Source organism: Panthera uncia, chromosome B1 (assembly GCF_023721935.1).
Source record: "Panthera uncia isolate 11264 chromosome B1, Puncia_PCG_1.0, whole genome shotgun sequence".
NCBI lineage: Eukaryota > Metazoa > Chordata > Mammalia > Carnivora > Felidae > Panthera > Panthera uncia.
In genome coordinates, this window is record NC_064811.1 from 10,726,030 (window position 1) to 10,745,263 (window position 19,234).

Consider the following 19,234-nt stretch of genomic DNA (forward strand, 5'->3'; position numbering starts at 1 on the left):
TTTACCTGCTAGCTTATCCTCTAAGTGCGCAATAATCATGATACTTACGTAGCTGTCATAAGGACCAAAATGAGTAAAAAGGGTTTTCCTTGACCCCTGAAATCTCCCTTGAGCCATGGAGGATAGACCATAATAATAGTGCCTTTTGATACATTTTATAACTGCGTGCCAGTGCTTCACTTTCTTTTCATGTGGTCATGAGTATGTGCACTTCGAAAACAAACAAGCTAAATCTTTCTGCCACCGCTGATGACAGAAACAAGTATTCTATGTTCTTAAGTAGTATTTCCAGTTTTGTATTTCACATTGTCTGAATTTAACTTCCTTTTTGGAATCTGTTTTTTTCCCATGCTTGACTAAGTCTCTTGGTTCTTTAGTTTTCTTAATGAAAAAATTATAGGATATAGAAACTCAAAACTCAGACGCTAAAGCTGAATAACTTTCTGAAGGTTGCGGCTAGCAACTGAGAAGAGAGGGGGAAGGTTAGAACTTTAGTACCTGTTCTCACATCTGTAGACTGCCTTGTTTCACTCTGCTTTTTAAATATGGAGCTTCGGTTCTTGTGGCAAAACCCACTTACTAAGCTGTGCTTTTTAGGTATTTTTGAAACTACGGAGCATATTTAATTTAGGATCTTTTCCTTTTATACACTTTCATCTTTTAACCCTAGTGGTTTATTCTTAATGTAATTTGGCATACTCCAACTTAATATCAGGACCTAGGAAGTTCTCAGGAACTGGGTGTCAGAAAGTCCTGTTGTTTATCATCTTTTTTCTCAGTTTAATAATGGTAGACTATGATTATGATATTAAGAAAAAGCAAATTTTTCTTCTTTCAGATAGAAACTTATTACTGCTCTTCATGGCTCCCAGAGGATAGAGATCTATAAGATTTCCTCTACTTTAGGACTGCCTGTCAGCTTTGGAAGAAAGAAGACTCTCACATGGTCCTAAGGCTTCTACAGAAGCTTTCTGTAGGCCGGAACTGACCTGTCATACTTATTTGGCTTAGTGTGGAGGGATAACGCCTGAATTTTCCTCTCAAGTTATATGGCGTTAGTAATTTTTTAGTTGGTTCTCTGAATAGTCCGAGTCTGCTTTTAAAATTTCAATTTTGGGGGCGCCTGGGTGGCTCAGTCGGTTGGGCGGCCGACTTCGGCTCAGGTCACAATCTCGCGGTCTGTGAGTTCGAGCCCCGTGTCGGGCTCTGTGCTGACAGCTCAGAGCCTGGAGCCTGTTTCGGATTCTGTGTCTCCCTCTCTCTGACCCTCCCTCGTTCATGCTCTGTCTCTCTCTGTCTCAAAAAAATAAACGTTAAAAAAAATTAAAATTTCAATTTTGATAATCAAATGAAAAGTGTACCTATTATAAATACCTATTGAGAAAGTTATGTGAATTTGAAAGTACTTTGACACAGTACGTAATAAAACATTAAAAAAAAAAAAAAAAAAAACCACACACATACCAAAGGAATGACTCAGAAAAGACTAGAAGTAGCCTGGCTCTCTTCCTATTTTCTACTCATTTTTTCCCCCTTCTGTGCTAGATACAGTGCCATTATCACACTGATAATTTTTTAACTTCCAAGATCCCCCTTTTATGGGCTTCATGTTTAACGTTTGGTCCATCAAAGGAGCTGCATTTGTTAATTTTATTTAGTCATTTTTCCTTTCTTAAAAAAAAAAGTCTTACACATATCTGATCTACTGCTCATGTGGGATGTGTCACAGTAAGTTGATACAGTTTGTACCAAAAATGAGACATTGCTCTCCACCACTGCAGTAGTCGGTGAGTAGCATTAACTTCTCATAAGACATTTTGACTTTGTAGTCCACTTGGGGAAGAACTATATTTTTCTTACTTGCCACCTTAGACTCACCTTTAAGCCCAGGCACAGAGGAGCTGTTTTCATTTAAAAGATTTCCCACTGGACTGCAGTGAAACCAAATTACTACCAAAACGACTTTATATATTTTAATTTCCTTAATAATGTCAATAAGAACTTCACATCAGGCTGTTTCTAGATACTAGTATATGAAATATACCTTAGGAATATTCAAAATTTAATTGTACTGGAAGTAATTAAGAACAAGTATTTCTTTCCCTGTTTTTCACTTGCAACCTGCCCCAACTCCTCTGCGTCTCTACATCCTAGGAGCCATGAAAAAGTTCTACCTCGCTTAGCATCACACTCTCCAGTTCCATCCATGTTGCTACAAAAGGCCATATTTCATTTTTTCTCATTGCCACGTAGTATTCCAGTGTGATGCTAAGTGAAATAAGCCATACAGAGAAAGACAGATACCATATGGTTTCACTCTTATGTGGATCCTGAGAAACTTAACAGAAACCCATGGGGGAGGGGAAGGAAAAAAAAAAAAAAAAAGAGGTTAGAGTGGGAGAGAGCCAAAGCATAAGAGACTGTGAAAAACTGAGAACAAACTGAGGGTTGATGGGGGGTGGGAGGGAGGGCAGGGTGGGTGATGGGTATTGAGGAGGGCACCTTTTGGGATGAGCACTGGGTGTTGTATGGAAACCAATTTGACAGTAAATTTCATATATTAAAAAAAAAAAAAAAAAAAAGTTCTACCTCAGAGCTGCCTGGGGGGGGCAGGATTAGGAAGGAGGAAGACTCTCATATGGGGGGGCAGTCTTTAATATATGGAACACTATCTTTTGTGTTTTATTTTCTGTTCGGCATTTCTTCCATTCAATTCTAAGAGTGAACGTACTGGTCTGGGTGGGAGTGTGAAGAGAGGTGTGAAGTGTAATGTAAGTTCTATCCCTCCTCTTCAAACGTTTTTATATTGCCATCTATTCCTTTCGTAAAGGATTAAAGGGCTACTGTGCTCCCAAAGGAACAAAAATATATGCGATATTTTAACAAATAGAAATAGAGCCTATTTTAGTTAATAGGACCAAAACATCATAATGCAATCTTTTCTAGCAGGTAATCTCAAAGCTTGAATTAATAGCTTGTATATGGAATGAAATAGGAGAAATTATTTTAAAGGGAATGAAATTATGGAAGCTCAGTTAGGGAGGTTGGATTTATTTACACTATGTAGCCATTCAGATTTATGCACTGTAATAAGCAAGGGATTATTAGTAAGACAGTATACTATGTATTGTTCTAAAATTGACCCCGGGATGTTCTGAATTGGTTCGATTTGGTTTCAATCCGTTTGACTCTTAAAACAATCTTGTGAAGTAGCCCAAGTAAGGGTGCACCCCCTAAATACCACCACTCTCAAATCCTTTTATGATGAAATCAAGGCTGAAATTCTTCATCTTTGGTAAATGCTTTTGATACCTGTCAAAGAATGGGCAAAATCTCCAAAGCATGAAAAAAAAGCCAGAGTAGTACTGGAAGACAGAGGTCAGCAAACTGGCCCACAGGCTAAACCTCCTGTTTTTATAAACAAGGTTTTATTAGAACACAACAATGCCCATTCATTTACTTTTGTCTGGTTGCTTTGGAGCTACAATGATGGCAGAGTTGAGGAGTTACAAAGAGAATGTAAGGCCCACAAAGACTAAAATATTTTTTACTCTCTGGCCCTTCACAGAAAAAATTTGCTTACCCCTCCTCCTTGAAGAGACTTACTCTGCCTAACTCTACACCTATACCCAGCCAGACCAGTTTCTAAAAAGAAACAAAATTTTAGTGAACTTACGGCCAAGTATAGTATGTCTAGAAGTTAATGTACAAAGACCTAATAACTAGGTTATAATTGATTATTAAAATTAAATATCTTATCCATCCTCTATGTGAAAAGGATGAAACCTATTATTGGGACAAAATCTCTTTAGGTGATAAGGGTACCTTAATAGCTTCTCAGTTCTTTGGAAAAGCATGCCTGATCAGTGATTCTATCTGATTAAACAGGTAGTGCTTGAGAAAGTGCAGTCTCAAACCTACTTCTATTGTTTTGATGGTGGGTTTTTTTGATCCTTTCATGTTAAATAAAAATCATGCCATCACATTGGTAGATTTTCTATTCCAATAGAGTGACTGCTAAGATCTTAGAAGATGAGAAGAATATTCATAGTCATCTTTAATTTATATAGCTTGGTTTTTATTTTTAGAACAACAGTTAGTAAATGAAAGTACAGGATAACACATTGAGATCAAAGAATTATGCCTAGATTCAAGTCATAAATTGCCTAATTTTGTACAAATGTTTTCCTTTCCTGCCTCCCCCTTTTTGATATGTTGAGAAATTTCTCTATTCTGGGCTTCCAAAATAAGGTCAAAATCTGAAAATATAGGGGTGGTTTGGGCATAGGCACATAGCCAGTGGAGTAAAATTAGTAATTGCTTACAACTCCTCTAACAGCACATACCAGAAGATCATGTACTGGTTGCTAACCATCATTCTGTCACATGGCCTAGTCATAATTTAGCCTTTAGCCCCATCTTCAGTTAAGGAAGCTCCTAATCTGGCTTTTATTATTGTGTGGAATAAACATTATTATAGGAATATAGAAAAATCTCATGCATTCCCTAAGCCTTTTTATTTAAAATATTTTGAAATGAATAATTTGAATCCTAATTGTCCACATAACAAATAAGGCTCATTCATATTTGAGGTAGTGGCTGTGTTTCTTTACTATAAAACCTTTGCCAATTTTCTGTTTTGGGTAAAGGTATATTGTTAGTCCTGTAATAGGAATATAGATCCTCTAACTTTGCCTTCAGGTGAAAAGGATTTTGGTGACCTGTTTAAAAAGCCCTGGCAATACGGAAGCTGTATTAGACCCTTTCATAGGCAATGATTAGGCAACCTTCATTTATTCTTTTTTTTCATGTTTTTCATATCTCATTCACCTCTTACTACTTCCTCTGTAATTTTTATTGTAACTACTATTTTACCTTTCAGATTTTTATTGTACATTTTAGGTGACTAACAAGGTATTTTACTTGAAGTAAGTAGGGCTTTTAAGCACATAGTTAAGAATGTCTCCAGTTTTCTATATTTTACCTTGATATGGCCTTTGGAATATTTCTGTACTTTTGCTCAAGCAAATATCTTCTACCTATAAAGCTTTCCCCCTCTTTTCTCCTTTACATTTTTGTCTCTAAAACAATCACATTCTTTGTAAATCTCTTAAAGAATTCTTAGTTAGATGCTCACTCTAATCTTGGTTGTAACTAACCTCATATTATATTAATTCTCATGTTTATGTTTATAGCATGCGTGTATGTTATAAATGCCTATGTATATTACAGACAAATAGGGATGTATATACATCTTAAGTTAGAATCACTGAAGTAGGATTTTTGTGTAACCATTCATACTTGTTGCCTTGTAGTATTAGTCAAGAATGTCATAACAATAGTTAGAGAATATAAATGGAGCATTTGATGTCAAGGTCAAATGATGATTTCTAAAATAGAAAAAAACAAAAACAAAAACAAAACCCTACCCCTTCAAACAATGCAGTCTAATTACAGTTTAAAATTCTTTTGACTATAGAGCTTGTTGATCAATATCCTTACTTTGCTGCTGGTTTTAACAGCATGGAAATCTCACCTTTAAAATTATCTATCTAGGGCGCCTGGGTGGCTCAGTCGGTTAAGCGGCCAACTTCGGCTCAGGTCATGATCTCACAGTCCGTGAGTTCGAGCCCCGCATTGGGCTCTGTGCTGACAGCTCAGAGCCTGGAATCTGCTTCAGATTCTGTGTCTCCCTCTCTCTCTGCCCCTCCCCTGTACATGCTCTGTCTCTCTCTGTCTCAAAAATAAATAAAAACATTAAAAAAAAATTTTTTTTTTAATTATCTAGAGAAAAACAAAAAACATCTAATTACTATGGTAAGAAGCTTAGGAACAACCATATCCAGTTCTTTTAAAAGAAGAAACATTTGGGGGCGTCTGGGTGGCTCAGTCGGTTAAACGTCTGACTTCGGCTCAGGTCATGATCCCATGGTTCGTGGGTTCGAGCCCCACATCCAGCTCTGTGCTGACAGCTGGGAGCCTGGAACCTGCTTCAGATTCTCTCTCTCTTGCCCCTCCCCCACTTTCACTCTGTCATTGTCTCTCAAAAATAAATAAACATTAAATTTTTTTTTTAATAAAAGAAAGAAGACATTTTAAAATTTCATAAGTAATTGCTTTTAGATACTTAAAAATGTCAGTCTCAAAGGGAAATTTAAGATTTTGTAGAACAGAAATTACTGTCAGTTATTTCTTTCTTACTGGTGAATAGAGTCGTTATATGAATATACCACAATTTGTCCATTAACCTACTAATAGACATTTGAGTTGGTTTCCATTTGGACCTATTGTAAATAAAAGTACCATCAACATTTTTGTATCCTTTTTCTTTTCTGTGTGTGTGTGTGTGTGAGTGTGTGTGAGTGTACATGTGCACATAAGCACTCGTTTCTCTTGGACATATAAGAGCAAAATTGCTGGTTTATAGAATGAATGCATATTTTAACTTTATTAGAAACTACCAAGTAGCTTGCCAGTTTTACACTCCAACAGAATATAAGACTGACTTTGTACTGTTAGCTTTTTAATTTTACCTACTCTGATACATATATGTGATGTCTCATTATGGTTCTAATCTGCATCTTCCTGATAACTAAGGGTCATATGAAGCACCTTTTCATACCTTGTAACCCATTTCATTATACTCTTTTGTCAAGTTTCAGTACAAGTCTTTTGTCCATTTTTAATTCAGTATAAGTGTTCACTTAGAGGAGTTCTTTGTGTATTTTGTCTTATTTTCTGATAGTTGCTTGTCTTTCCACTTCACTAACACTGTCTTTTGATAAGCAGAAAAATATTTAATTTTGATGGAAGTCCAGTTGTTTTCTTTTATCTTTAGTTCCTTTTAATCCTAAGAAATCACTGCCTATCCCCAAATATCATGAAGAAATTCCAGCAACTTTGTTGTTTTATCTTTCACATTTAAGTCATTGATCTTTCTTGAATGTATTTTTGGTATGGTGTGAGAATAGGGATCAAGGTTCCTTCTCCACCCCCCACACCTGGATATCCATTGGTTCACCACCATTTAAAAAAAAAAAAAAATTTTAATGTTTGTTTATTTTTGAGAGAGAGAGAGTGTGAGCCAGGGAGGGACACAGAGAGGGGAAGGCACAGAATCAGAAGCAGGCTCCAGGCTCCAGGCTCTAGGCTCTGAGCTGTTAGCATAGAGCCCGATGCAGGGCTCGAACTCACAAACTGTGAGATCATGACCTGAGCCAAAGTTGGATGCTTAACCAACTGAGCCATCCAGGCACCCCTCTTCACCACCATTTATTGAAAAACATCTTCCTTTCCACATCGAACTGCATGGATACTTTCGAAAACATGAAGTGACTGTAAATGTATGGGTCTGCTTCTTGACTCTGTTTTGTTCCAGTTAGCTATTTGCCTATCCTAAGTGTTACATTCTTTAATTTTTTTTTTTTTTAAACAATTAGTTTATTTTTGAGAGACAGAGCACAAGCTGGAGAGGGACAGAGAGAGAGAGGGAGATGCAAAATCTGAAGCAGGCTCCAGGCTCTGAGCAGCCAGATGTGGGGATCGAACCCACGAACCACGAGATCATGACCTCAGCTGAAGTCAGACGCTTAACTGACTAAGCCACCAAAGCTTATGATTATTTTTTTATATTATTTTATACTATTATTATAATTATTAATAATCATAGCTGACCAGTAAATCTTGAAATATGGCTGTATAATCCTCTGACTTTGTTCTTTTATGTGATTTTTTTTAACTGTTTTGAATTCTTTGATTTATCATAAATTTCAGAACTTGCTTGAGAGTTTCTAGAAGGCAAAATGTGCTCGGATTTTGAATGCCATTGTATGCAATCTATACATGAGATAATTTCACATCTCACATGTTGATTTCTTCTCTCTATTCATTTATTTCAGTCTTGTAGAATTTCTGAGCAAATTTTTGTTTTCAGTGTAAAGGTCTTACATATCTTTTGTTTAATTTATTCCTAGGTATTTGATGAGTTTTGATGACATAAAGAATGGCACTATTTTAAATTTTTTCCCTATTATTATTACTGTCATCTGGAAATAAATTGATTTTTGTAAGTTGATTTTGTATTTGTCCCGTAGCTAATGCACTTACTTCAAGTAGTTTGAGTCTTTTGAATTTTCCATATAAAATCATGTTCGTAGCACAGACAGTTTTACTATTTCCTTGCAAGTATTAAACACTTTATTTTTTCATCTTCCTGCACTAGTTCTGCCAGGATCATGTTGAATATAAATAGTGAACATCCTTCCAGACCTCAGGGGAAAAGCATTAATAGTTTATCATTAAAGGTGTAAACTGCAGGTTTTCAGTGCTCTTTATCAGATTGTGGAAATTCTTGCCTATTCCTAGTTTGCTGGGAGTTTTTAATCATGAGTGGCTGTTGAACTTTATCAGATGCATTTCTTACATCTGTGGAAATGATTGATATTTCTAGTTCCTTGTGTTAATATGAATTACAGTAATTGATTTTCAAATGTCAATCAGTCTTATATTCCTGAGGCGAGCTCCACTTAATCATGATGTATTTTCCATTTTTATATATTTCTAGATTCAACCTGTGAATATTTTCTTTACAATTTTTGCCTCTTGTATTCTTGATACATAGTTTTCTTGTAATTTTCTCGCCAGGTTTTTACTATCAGGGTTGGAAAACTAGGTAGGAAGTTTAGCTGTTTATGTTCATAGGCTCTGTGTTGGTTGATGTCCCCTTTTTCATACTTAGTACTGGTAACTTGAGTTTTCTAATTTTTCTTGATGAACTTGATAAACTCTGCTTAGAGGTAAATCAGTTTCATGTTTTTGAAGAGCCATTTTTGGCTTTGTTGACTTGCTATCATGTTAGTCTATGTTTTATGTCATTGACTTTATTTTTTTATTTCCTTCATCTTTCCTTGTGTTTAATTTGCTATTCTTTTTCTATCTTTTTGTGGCAGAAACTAGGATTATTTTAAGCATTTCTTGTTTTCTAACATGCATGTAAAAGTAGTTTTCCTCTAAATATGGAAATTTTCCTCTAAATATGTAGCTTATGCTGCATCCCATAAATTTTATGCTGTGTTTTCATTATCATTCAGCTTCATTCTTTTGAAATGTAAGAACCTGAAAATATATCCTAGTTTCAGAGCAAAAAAAAGGAGGAAGCTAATTGAATTTTGGTTGAAAACTGTTGCAAATATTTTAGTCCGAATTATTTTATAATCCAGTTTTACTTCTCTCAGCACACATCCTTTTACCTTTGCTGTAATTTTCATGCACTAAATGTAGGTATGTGTCATTCTCAGAAAGCATGTTCATAGTGTACTGTATGTGAAGTAGGTCATTACTTAGAGAATTGTATTAAAGTTGTGTTTTGAGTTGAATTAAATTGGGTGATAAGGAAAGATAATTGGCAAGATAAAACATGATGTTTTGGGGGACGCCTGGGTGGCTCAGTCAGTTGAACGTCCGACTTCAGCTCAGGTCATGATCTCACAGCTCATACGTTCGAGCCCTGTGTCAGGCTCTGTGCTGACAGCTCAGAGCCTGGAGCCTGCTTCAGATTCTGTGACTCTGTCTCTCTCTCTCTCCCTCCCCCACTCGTGCTCTGTCTCTCTCTCTCTCTCTCTCTCTCTCTCTCAAAAATAAGTAACATTAAAAAAATTTTTTTTTATTTAAAAACGTGATATTTTTGTTGTTGATGTATACTCAGTTAACTCCTCTTTTAAAAGAGCATATAATTCCATAGCTTTTATGGCTTCTATAAAGAAAATGGTCATGATTTTACAGCAATGAAGGTTCTTATTAGTATGTGTAATATGTTCTTAGCCTTTCCATTACATCCTTTGTTTAGCTGAGCTTTGGTTACTAGATTTTAGACATATAGATTATGATGTTTGATAGTTGCTTTACTAACTATATTTTATTTATTATAGTTAAAGTGGTATTTTGTAATACAGAATCATCATTAAATGCAGTTATAATATGAATATGCTTACAACATTATAGTTAACACAGAAAATTTAAATCCTTTTTGGGTCATGACCTCTCTTACGTAGTGATTTCCTTTGTCACCGTATTTAGTATTTCGATTTAGACTCTAAATATTTATGATCTGTATTTTTTCTCAAGATAAATGTTTGTTAAAAAGAGTGCATATCATATTCATGGGCCTGCTAAATTCATATGTGTGTTAGGGCACTTTAGAGTGAAATAATTTCCAATGTATTGGCATGTCTGAAATAAGAATAATTTTTCTACTAAAAACTAGTTAATATATGTGTTTTTCTGCCTCATATTATTCCTTTTAAAATATAGAATTATTGAAGTCCCCCTTAGAAATTGAACCAGTTACAATATTATTTATAATGGATCTTGATTTTTTTTTTTTGTTAAAGTAATTAGATAAAATACTTTGAAGGGCTTTCTTTCTGTTGGTCAGATTATTGACAGATTATTGTCAAATAATGTCAAATTTGTCAAATAATGTCAAATAATGTCAAATTAATGTCAAAACAGATTATTGACATTTGTTTTTCATTGACCCTTATTTCTAATAGCAAAGGTATTGGAGAAGTTAATTATTCACAAAGTTCACATAGGCATCTTTCAGAACATCTTATTTAAGTTGAATTTGAATCTGTGCTATAATTTCCTATTCCTGTACAAATATGATCTTTCTACCTGGTTTTGATGTTAAAAACTTCCAATTCTTATTTCCAACATCCAACCAGCTACAGTTCACAGCACGTGAGTCCCCTTCTCATCCCATCTTTCAGTCTGTGCAGGCCATCACATTTCATATGGCCTTTGTTGATATCACTTGCACTGTTATGAGTCATATCAAGATGATGAGATAGTTACTTTTTTTTAAGCGTATTTATTTTGAGAGAGAGAGAGGGAGAGAGAGAATCCCAAGCAGGCTCTGCAGTGTCAGCACAGAGCCCAGCGCAGGGTTATTAGATCTCAGGAACAGTGAGAGCATGACCTGAGCTGAAATCAAGAGACAGACACTTAGCTGAATGAGCCACCCAGGATCCCTATTTAATGACGTTTTATGACTTGGATATATTAAGGTACAACGCTACAGATTCCATGCATTGTTTCTTCATCCCCCCCACACCCAAAAAAAAACAAAAAACAAAAAACTTCCATTCCATCTTGGAAGAAAAACAATTTGTCTGCATTCTTTCTCTTTTTCCATCAAAAGAATCGTCTCCTTTTGATGTCTTTACTTTATAAAACTCTACATGCAATGTGACTTTCATCCAACTTCACTAAAATTGCTTCCCTTCTGAAGATCGTGCATGTCCTCAAACAGTTGTCATTTTTTCAAGTGTTTATCTTAACATCTCACGTTGGTACTTCATTGCTCTTTTTTTTTTTTTTTTTTTTTAAAGCTTTGTTCACATTTTTCTTTGGAACTGTTATAATAATGCTTCAGCTTCCCTCATACTTTTCTTACCACTCCTTTCTCGTGCTTCTTGAATGTTCCCTCACTTTCTTGTAAGTCTCCCAAGGAACTACCCTCATCATTTGTCTCTGAAGTTTTCATCAGTGATACTACAAAGAATTTTATAACCTGTCACTTTTGTAAAGTTGACTCTCTTCTCGAAAATGTGGCTTATTTCCTTCCTCCATTCCATTTGCATCTGCCCGCCTTATTTTGAATTCTGAACATCCTCTCAGCATGTGAAGCTGCACTTATCGATCCTCTCTTTTTCTTCTTTCTTTCAAGGTTTTATTTAAATTCCAGATTGTTAACATACAGTGTAATATTAGTTTCAGGAGTAGAATTTAGTGACTCATCACTTACGTACAACAACCAGTATTCATCATACCAAGTGCCCTCCTTAATGCCCATTGCCCATTTAGCTCATCGCCCTACAACGCTCCAGTTGCGCTCCAGCAATGCTCAGTTTGTTCTCTCTAGTTAAGAATCTGTTTCTTGGTTTGCCTCTCCCTTTTTTTCCCTTTGCTCATTTGTTTTGTTTGTTAAATTTCACATATGTGTGAAATCATATGGTATTTGTCTTTCTCTGACTGATTCATTTCACTTAGCATAATACCCTCTAGCTCCATCCACATCATGGCAAATGGCAAGATTTTGTTCTTTTTTATGGCTGAGTAGTATTTCCTTGTATATGTGTATCACATCTACTTTATCCGTTCATCAGTTGATGGACACTTGAGGCTCTTTCCATAATTTGGCTATTGTTGATAGTGCTGCCATAAACATCGGGGTGCATGTGACCCTTTGAATCCATACTTTTGTATCCTTTGGGTAAATACCTCATAATTGCTGGGTCGTAGGTTAGTTCTATTTTTAGTTTCTTGAGGAACCTCCGCACTGTTTTCTAGAATGGCTGCACCAGCTTGCATTCCCACCAACAGTGTAAGAGGGTTCCCCTTTCTCCTCACTCTCACCAACACCTATTGTTTCCTGTGTTGTTAGTTTTAGCCATTTTGACAGGTGTGAGGTGATATCTCCTTGTAGTTTTGATTTGTATTTCCCTGATGATGAGTGATGTTGAATGTCTTTTCATGTGTCTGTTAGCCATATGGATATCTTCTTTGGAAAAATGTCTATTCATGTCTTCTGAACATTTTTTAACTGGATTATTTGGTTTTTGTATGTTCAGTTTGATAAGGTCTTTACAGATTTTGGATACTCACCCTTTGCCAAATATGTCATTTGCAAATATCTTCTCCCATTCAGTAGGTTGCCTTTTAGTTTTGTTGATTGTTTCCTTCCGTATCTGCCCTTTTTTATGCCAGCTTTTGGTCTTTATTATCCTTATATTTAGTTAATGATTCTTATTATAACATCTTTTAGTTCCTCCTTTCCGTTATTTTTCTCTGTTTTGTTTCTCAGATATCCACACTTTACTATTACAGTGTCTCCTCTGTCCATCCTTCCTGATCCACTCATTTCTAACCACTTTAACCACATTTGCTGTAAGTCTTCCTAAAGCACCGGAAAAGTTATCTTGCTTGAGCCCCTATATCCAGTTTTTTGTTTTAATCACCCACTAAATAAAACATCTCCTTTAACTCGACATTCAAGGCTAAGTATTCTGGCTAGCCTCAAAACTGTTTTCTTGCCTTTACTCTCCTTATATCCAACATGCAGTAGTCAACCATGACTACTCTCTGTTTCTTAAATAAATTCACATTTTCCTCCTTTGTCCAGTGTGTCTCCTTCCACTTGGAAAATTTACTCAAAACCATGTTCTAACAAATATTTCAACTTAGAAATATCTTACCCAATCTAATGCATGCACTCAGTAAATACCACTATCTTTCCCTTTTTACCACAGTTCCTATCCAGTTTCATTTAAGGATTTTAGAAATTATCCAGTTATTAGCCAGGTTACTCCCTTCCTCCAGCAAACTTCCTCTGAAGTACTTTGAAGCTTTCTTATGAATATCTGCCATAGTTATATGTATAGATCTTATCTTTTCTAACTGTACATCCCCTGAGAGCAGGGGACTATATTTTATTAGGTCATTTAATTTTTTGATCCCCATGGAGTCTAGCATCAGGATTGCTGCGCAGTAGAGGGTTGTACAGGATGTGCCCTATATAAAGGGTCACCTCTGAAGGGTGGGCTCAGATGAGGACCAAAGTCCTAGAGGGGATGCCTTTTTCTGTTTTTCACATGTGCAGAAACCCTGTCTACCCTCTTACATAATTGTCACATGTGTGATCAATTAACCTTATATGCAAGTCTTCCGTGTTGCCTTTGTCCTTACCGTAGTTTGCAAGTGGCTTTTTATTATGTCTTATCTATTTAGTCTGTGCCATTTCCCTTCTGCCACCAATTTCTCAAAGGTTTCTCCTATTACACATCCAGTTTAACCATCCCCATACCTCAGATTCTTGCTGCTTTCCATAAAAAAATTGAAGTGATCTAGTGTTTGCAGTATAATTGTTGTCATATGACTATGTTTATTTCTAAGTCATTCTTCAGACTGCTTCTCTTTTGAATCCAGGTAATTAAAACCTTAAACAATCTGAATTTCCCTTATTTTTTTATGCCTATGTCACCTTCATTGTTTAATCCTTTGAATTTGTCATTCCTATCTTTATGCTTGACTTTGTCATTTCTTTAAGATTCAAGTTATATTTGTTCTTATATTTTAGGTCGTTCTTCCCTCTTTCCAATAGATGATGGTCTGCTTGATGATGGCCATAATGATCAAGTTGGGGTTTTAAATTCTCCCACATGCTATTCTGCTCATCAAAATGGAGAACGAATAGAACGCTTCTCTCGAAAAGTTTTTGTTGGTGGTCTTCCTCCAGATATTGATGAAGGTAGGGTGATGATTTGAGTTTAAAACAAACAAACAGCTAAAATATAATGTGAATGGAGGTATACAATGTTTTACCTCTAGAGATTTTCATTCAGAATGGACATCCATTTCTATTTCAATATTTTATCACCTGTTGAAATGTTAAATCGGTAATTGGACAGTTTCAAGTTTGTTTCTTTATATGTTAAAATGCACATGGTTACTGTGAACATTTTTTTGTAAATAAGATGGTCATACAAAAATCTTTTCTTATAAAATTTAAAACCTGCTACATTACCATAATACAACACACACGAAATAAAGGTAACCAGCCATGAAACTCTCCCTGCAGTTCATGATAGTCAAAAGTTTAATTCCTTTAAGGATAAGTAGGCTTTTAGAAGCAGGTAAGAAAGAGGCAATAAAACCCCAAACGGTAATGGAAACAGCATAAACAGGAAATTCAGGTTATACAAAGGCATGTATAAACATGTGTAAAAAATATTCATGTGTAATAATAATAAAAGAAAATAATTCAGGGTAAAGATTTAAAAGTACTGAAACTGTCTTAATGTTTGTAAGGTTGTGGGAAATCTGCCACTCTTAGTAACAACTAATGGGATATTGCTACACTTTGAGATATTTTTCAGTTATGATTCAAATATCCACAAACTTATTCTAAGGACTCATTAGTATAATAAGGTTTTCATGTGATGAAATAACCTAGACCGTATCATTGGATTTGACCTAGGTGTATTTCAGCGAAACTACCTGACATGTGTCAGACCTTAGTGTATTTTATGAGTATGATAACTTTATATGTCTTATTTGCACAGAACTTTCTTTCCCTATAAAATTTTACTTATTAAGCAGTAACAATCTCTTTATTTAACTTGATATACTGTTGGCGTGTTTTTCAAGGCAGTAATATTTACGGTTTGGTGTACTAAAATCCATTAGTATCCATACAGTGTTACATAAAATTTTAAAACTCACACTGAATTGACTGCTCTGGCCAATGTGCTGCTTAAAATTGAATTTATTTTGACTAAAATAGCTATTTAGTTCATATATCCTTTTAGTAAGGCTATTAGACATGTTTTGAGTTTTCATATTCTAGTTTATCTTAGGCTACTTGGTACTTCTAAACATTAAATCTTTAACTTATACAGGATTTTTTTTTTTTAGAATGAACCATTAAAACTAATTCCTAATACATATTATTATACTTTTTTAGATGAAATAACTGCTAGCTTCAGAAGATTTGGGCCTTTGGTAGTAGATTGGCCTCATAAAGCAGAAAGCAAGTCCTATTTTCCACCAAAAGGTAAGAGTTTTTATTGTTGATATTTTCTAGGGAATCAGTTTTATGAGAGCAAATAAGATACTGTCAATTACTTTGTGTTTTCTTTTAGAATTGCATATCATCACACCTTTATATAAAACTAATAGAGTAATTTGTGAAGGCTGGTAATGTGTCAAAGTGAGGAAGAATGGTCCTTGTGACTATCCTCATTTCCTTTAAGGCAATCAGGAATCATAAGACACTTGTGCTATGATAAAAGATAGGATGATTTGACAATGATTTCAGACTCAAACCAGCATTGAGTAATTTCTCCGTCTGAAGCATCCTTCTAAGTAACTTGGGTACAGACATATAAAAAAGTGTCCCTCTACACAGTGAAATTGAGATCTGTGTGAAGTGAGAAAAAATGTGTATAAACACATGAGTAGTATAAATATTGCAACATTTGCTCAGGTGTTCCAAATAATAGCAGATAACAACAGAGCAATACTTAACCCTGTGGGTGAATTTAACAAGGAGAAAGTGTCTGGTCCAAAAACCCCATTATATGAAGAGAATACCTAATTGTGTTAGTGACTTACTGCTAGGATACTACTGCAGCCTGTCAGCGTAGCACAAGAGTCACAAATTACACTATCATTCATGAGCGAAGCAAAGCCACTGTCAGGGGAGAGAGGAAGTATCTCCCTGCCCATGATGAGCAGGGAGGTGAGGGGAGAGAATTTAACATGAATACACTCAGGTTGTTGATGGCAGATTCTCTGAAGTGAATAAAATGAAAGGGGGAGGTTGAGAAACTGAGATTTTTCTTTGAACATCGTTGAAATACAATTTAGAAGGAAAAAAAAACACTCACTTATGACTAAATGAATTTTCAAGCCTGGAAAGAGACTCCAGCAAACCTGTTAAATGGTCTGATTTTGGGCCTGAGAAAGGAAACAAGTTAGAATAGTTACTGGCATACAAAAACTAATTAAAGGTTTCTGAGTGAATTATATGGGCCATCTCCACTTTTTGTCATTGAGAATTCTAGAACCTCCATTACTAGTTCATGTAGATTTTTAGAGAAATGAAATCATTCATTCATGTGATTCTTGTTTTACACCTTAAGATCTTAAGGAATCAGGAGTATCTTTTGAGCAGGATTCTGAGTCCCAGGCCTCTATAAAAATCTGATTAAAGCTATGTACCTTTTTCCATGTAATCCTAAAGTGTCACCCAATTGTGGAGTTTACTGGACTTGGAAGCCCTGATACTTGGTTTAGAGAGAAAATTCGCTCCATATAGATGTAGACGTGCATTTGTTAGCTGAGTTTTAATCTATTGTTGTCCATTGTTTTACTCCCTTGTCCTTTTATAAAGCTTATTGAGTGTTCAGTAAAAATGCCAGTTAGTTTCTGATGTTCCTGCTCAAGTTACCACTACGGTGGCCTACTTCAGGAATGTGACTAGTCTGTCCATACCTCTGGCTGTCTCCAGTTTTTCTCCCACAGTACAGCTAGAGTAATCTCTCTGAAAATTCACCTGATAGTGCTATTCCCCTGACCCTCTACTTAAAACCCTTCAGTGGTTTCTTTTATTGTTAGAATAAAGGCAAAAATGCATTTGCCCTGCCCCGCCTCCCTATCTCTCTGGTTTCTTCTACCGCTGTTGCTTCTGGCTGCCTTCCGGTTCCAAAAACTGGCCTTGCTCTTTCCTACCTCAGGGCCCTTACGTCTGGTGTTGTCTCTGCCCGGAGGTTCTTCTCATGGGTCTTTATCTACATATCCCCTGCTTATTTCAGTTTAAATATTTGTTGCTCACAGGAAACTTTCAGGACCGACCTAAGGGTTCACATCCTCCTGTTTTAGGTTCTCCTAGCACTGTTCAGCCCTTTCATAGCACTGGTCACAACTGCAATGTTAGATCTTTATAATTCTACAAATCTGTGACAATTTTATTAATATCCAGTTCTTGCCTTAGTCTATAGGACTATGCCTTTACTCATCTTTCTATTCTTGGTAATTCACAGAATGATAATTGACTAACAAATGATATAAACAACAATAAATACCATAGAATAGAGAGATTCCTTTGACCTGAAATAGGTAGTTAAGACCTCACTGAGAAGTTTTGAACAAAATCTAAAGGGTACTGTGCAATTTAGATAGACATCAAGGAGTTGAACAGAGTTCCAGGAAGGAATTGAAATATAGTTTTAGAAAGGAAGGAGAATTGGTTTGTGTGGAGACAGGTGTCCATTTTTTGCCTGAGTTTTTTTCATATAATAGGATGGTGGACTCGAAGCCTGGAACGATGGCGTTGGCACAAATTTAATCAAACACAATGGTTGCTGTCTTTGTTGCTCTTGTTGTCATTGTCATTGTGGTTTTTGTGGTGATGGTTAGTTTATTTTCTGAAACTGGAAAGCAAACAACACAAAACTCACAAAAGTAGCACTGGCAAATCATATTTTTTTTGGTACACCTATAGTTAATTGTCATCGCCAAAGGCCAGTGTTCCCAAGCCTTGTTCTCTCAGGCAGTGTGGTCATTGTTGTAATTCATTTTCCATGGTTTGGAAAACACTAGTATAAAAGCATCCAGTTAGTGAAGCTGCCTTGTGATTAAGGCAGTGCCATGAGCCCTTGGATACTGAGCCACACATGTACATGTGTTTCCTTTACAGTGAATGAGGCTCACCCTATGTGGGTATCAATTCGCTGTATAGCGTGTGTTTGGTAAGAGTATTTTAATACTAAATGGCTTGCCTTAGCTAGATCATAATTTATCTGCCACGCTGCCTAATTAGTTTTGTGATACAAAACGTTTCGTCCCTAATAATCACACAAATAATTAAGCAATATTAAGAACACTGAATATAAAGTATTACTTTAAAACCAAGTAAAATGAAAATATTAGTATCAAAAATTAGTATCACAAATCTTAACGTTAAAAATACTAAATTTAAAATACGATTTTAGTAAATTGGTCGTATAACCTATCAGTTATTACAGAAGTTATAACTCTCAAATCCTTAGCTTGTATCAAAACTAAAGCCTTCACCAGTATGCATTTTTTATTTTTTTAGGCATATTTAAATTATTTCTAGCAATTGAAAAGGTCTAAGATGTGTTTTTTAATCTCGTATAATCATACCTTTGGAAGTTTCTATTTGCATAGGTTAGTTTGATGGCTTTATTTATGCAATCAGGTATTATAATTTTATTAAAATAAAGCACTTTTGTGTCACAATCGACCTTTGTGGCAATTACAGCCATTGTTAGCAATAAAGCTGTGTGTTTAGATTTCAACATAAAACATGACCTCACACTTACCATTCATTGCATGATAGAACAGATGTGCATGGCCTGCTCGATGACTTCTTCATAATGGAACCAGATTACAGTTCTCCAGGTTTGTTTGCATAGAAATCTTGCCAAGGCAAAGGGGTATTTTTTGGTCATTTAGTTCTCAGCTTCTAGGAATAATCGTGTAATGGTGAACTTGCAGTGTAAACTTTGGTACCTTCTTTTTATAATGAAGTCTATTCTGCTTAAAGATTGACCACTGGTTATCACAAAGAGAGGAGGAAGGGCATATTTCCCAAAGGTACAGAAACTAAGCAAGAGCTTGGATCCAAAGTCCAAACATAGTCTCCAGA

At 35.6% G+C, this 19,234-nt stretch overlaps 1 protein-coding gene across 7 annotated transcripts in view; it reads left to right on the plus strand.

The window, feature by feature from the left end:
- The window catches only part of CPEB2 (cytoplasmic polyadenylation element binding protein 2), a 69,627-nt gene that overhangs the window by 40,431 nt on the left and 9,962 nt on the right, over nucleotides 1-19,234 (plus strand). For 4 of the 7 annotated variants that reach the window (XM_049630328.1, XM_049630329.1, XM_049630325.1 and 1 more), the window contains 2 exons: nucleotides 14,138-14,308; nucleotides 15,524-15,613. In XM_049630328.1, the coding sequence (XP_049486285.1) occupies nucleotides 14,138-14,308; nucleotides 15,524-15,613 (261 nt within the window). Of the gene's footprint in view, nucleotides 1-14,137; nucleotides 14,309-15,523; nucleotides 15,614-18,930; nucleotides 18,988-19,234 lie in introns of all 7 variants that reach the window. The other 3 variants (XM_049630327.1, XM_049630322.1, XM_049630324.1) reach the window with 1 other exon arrangement.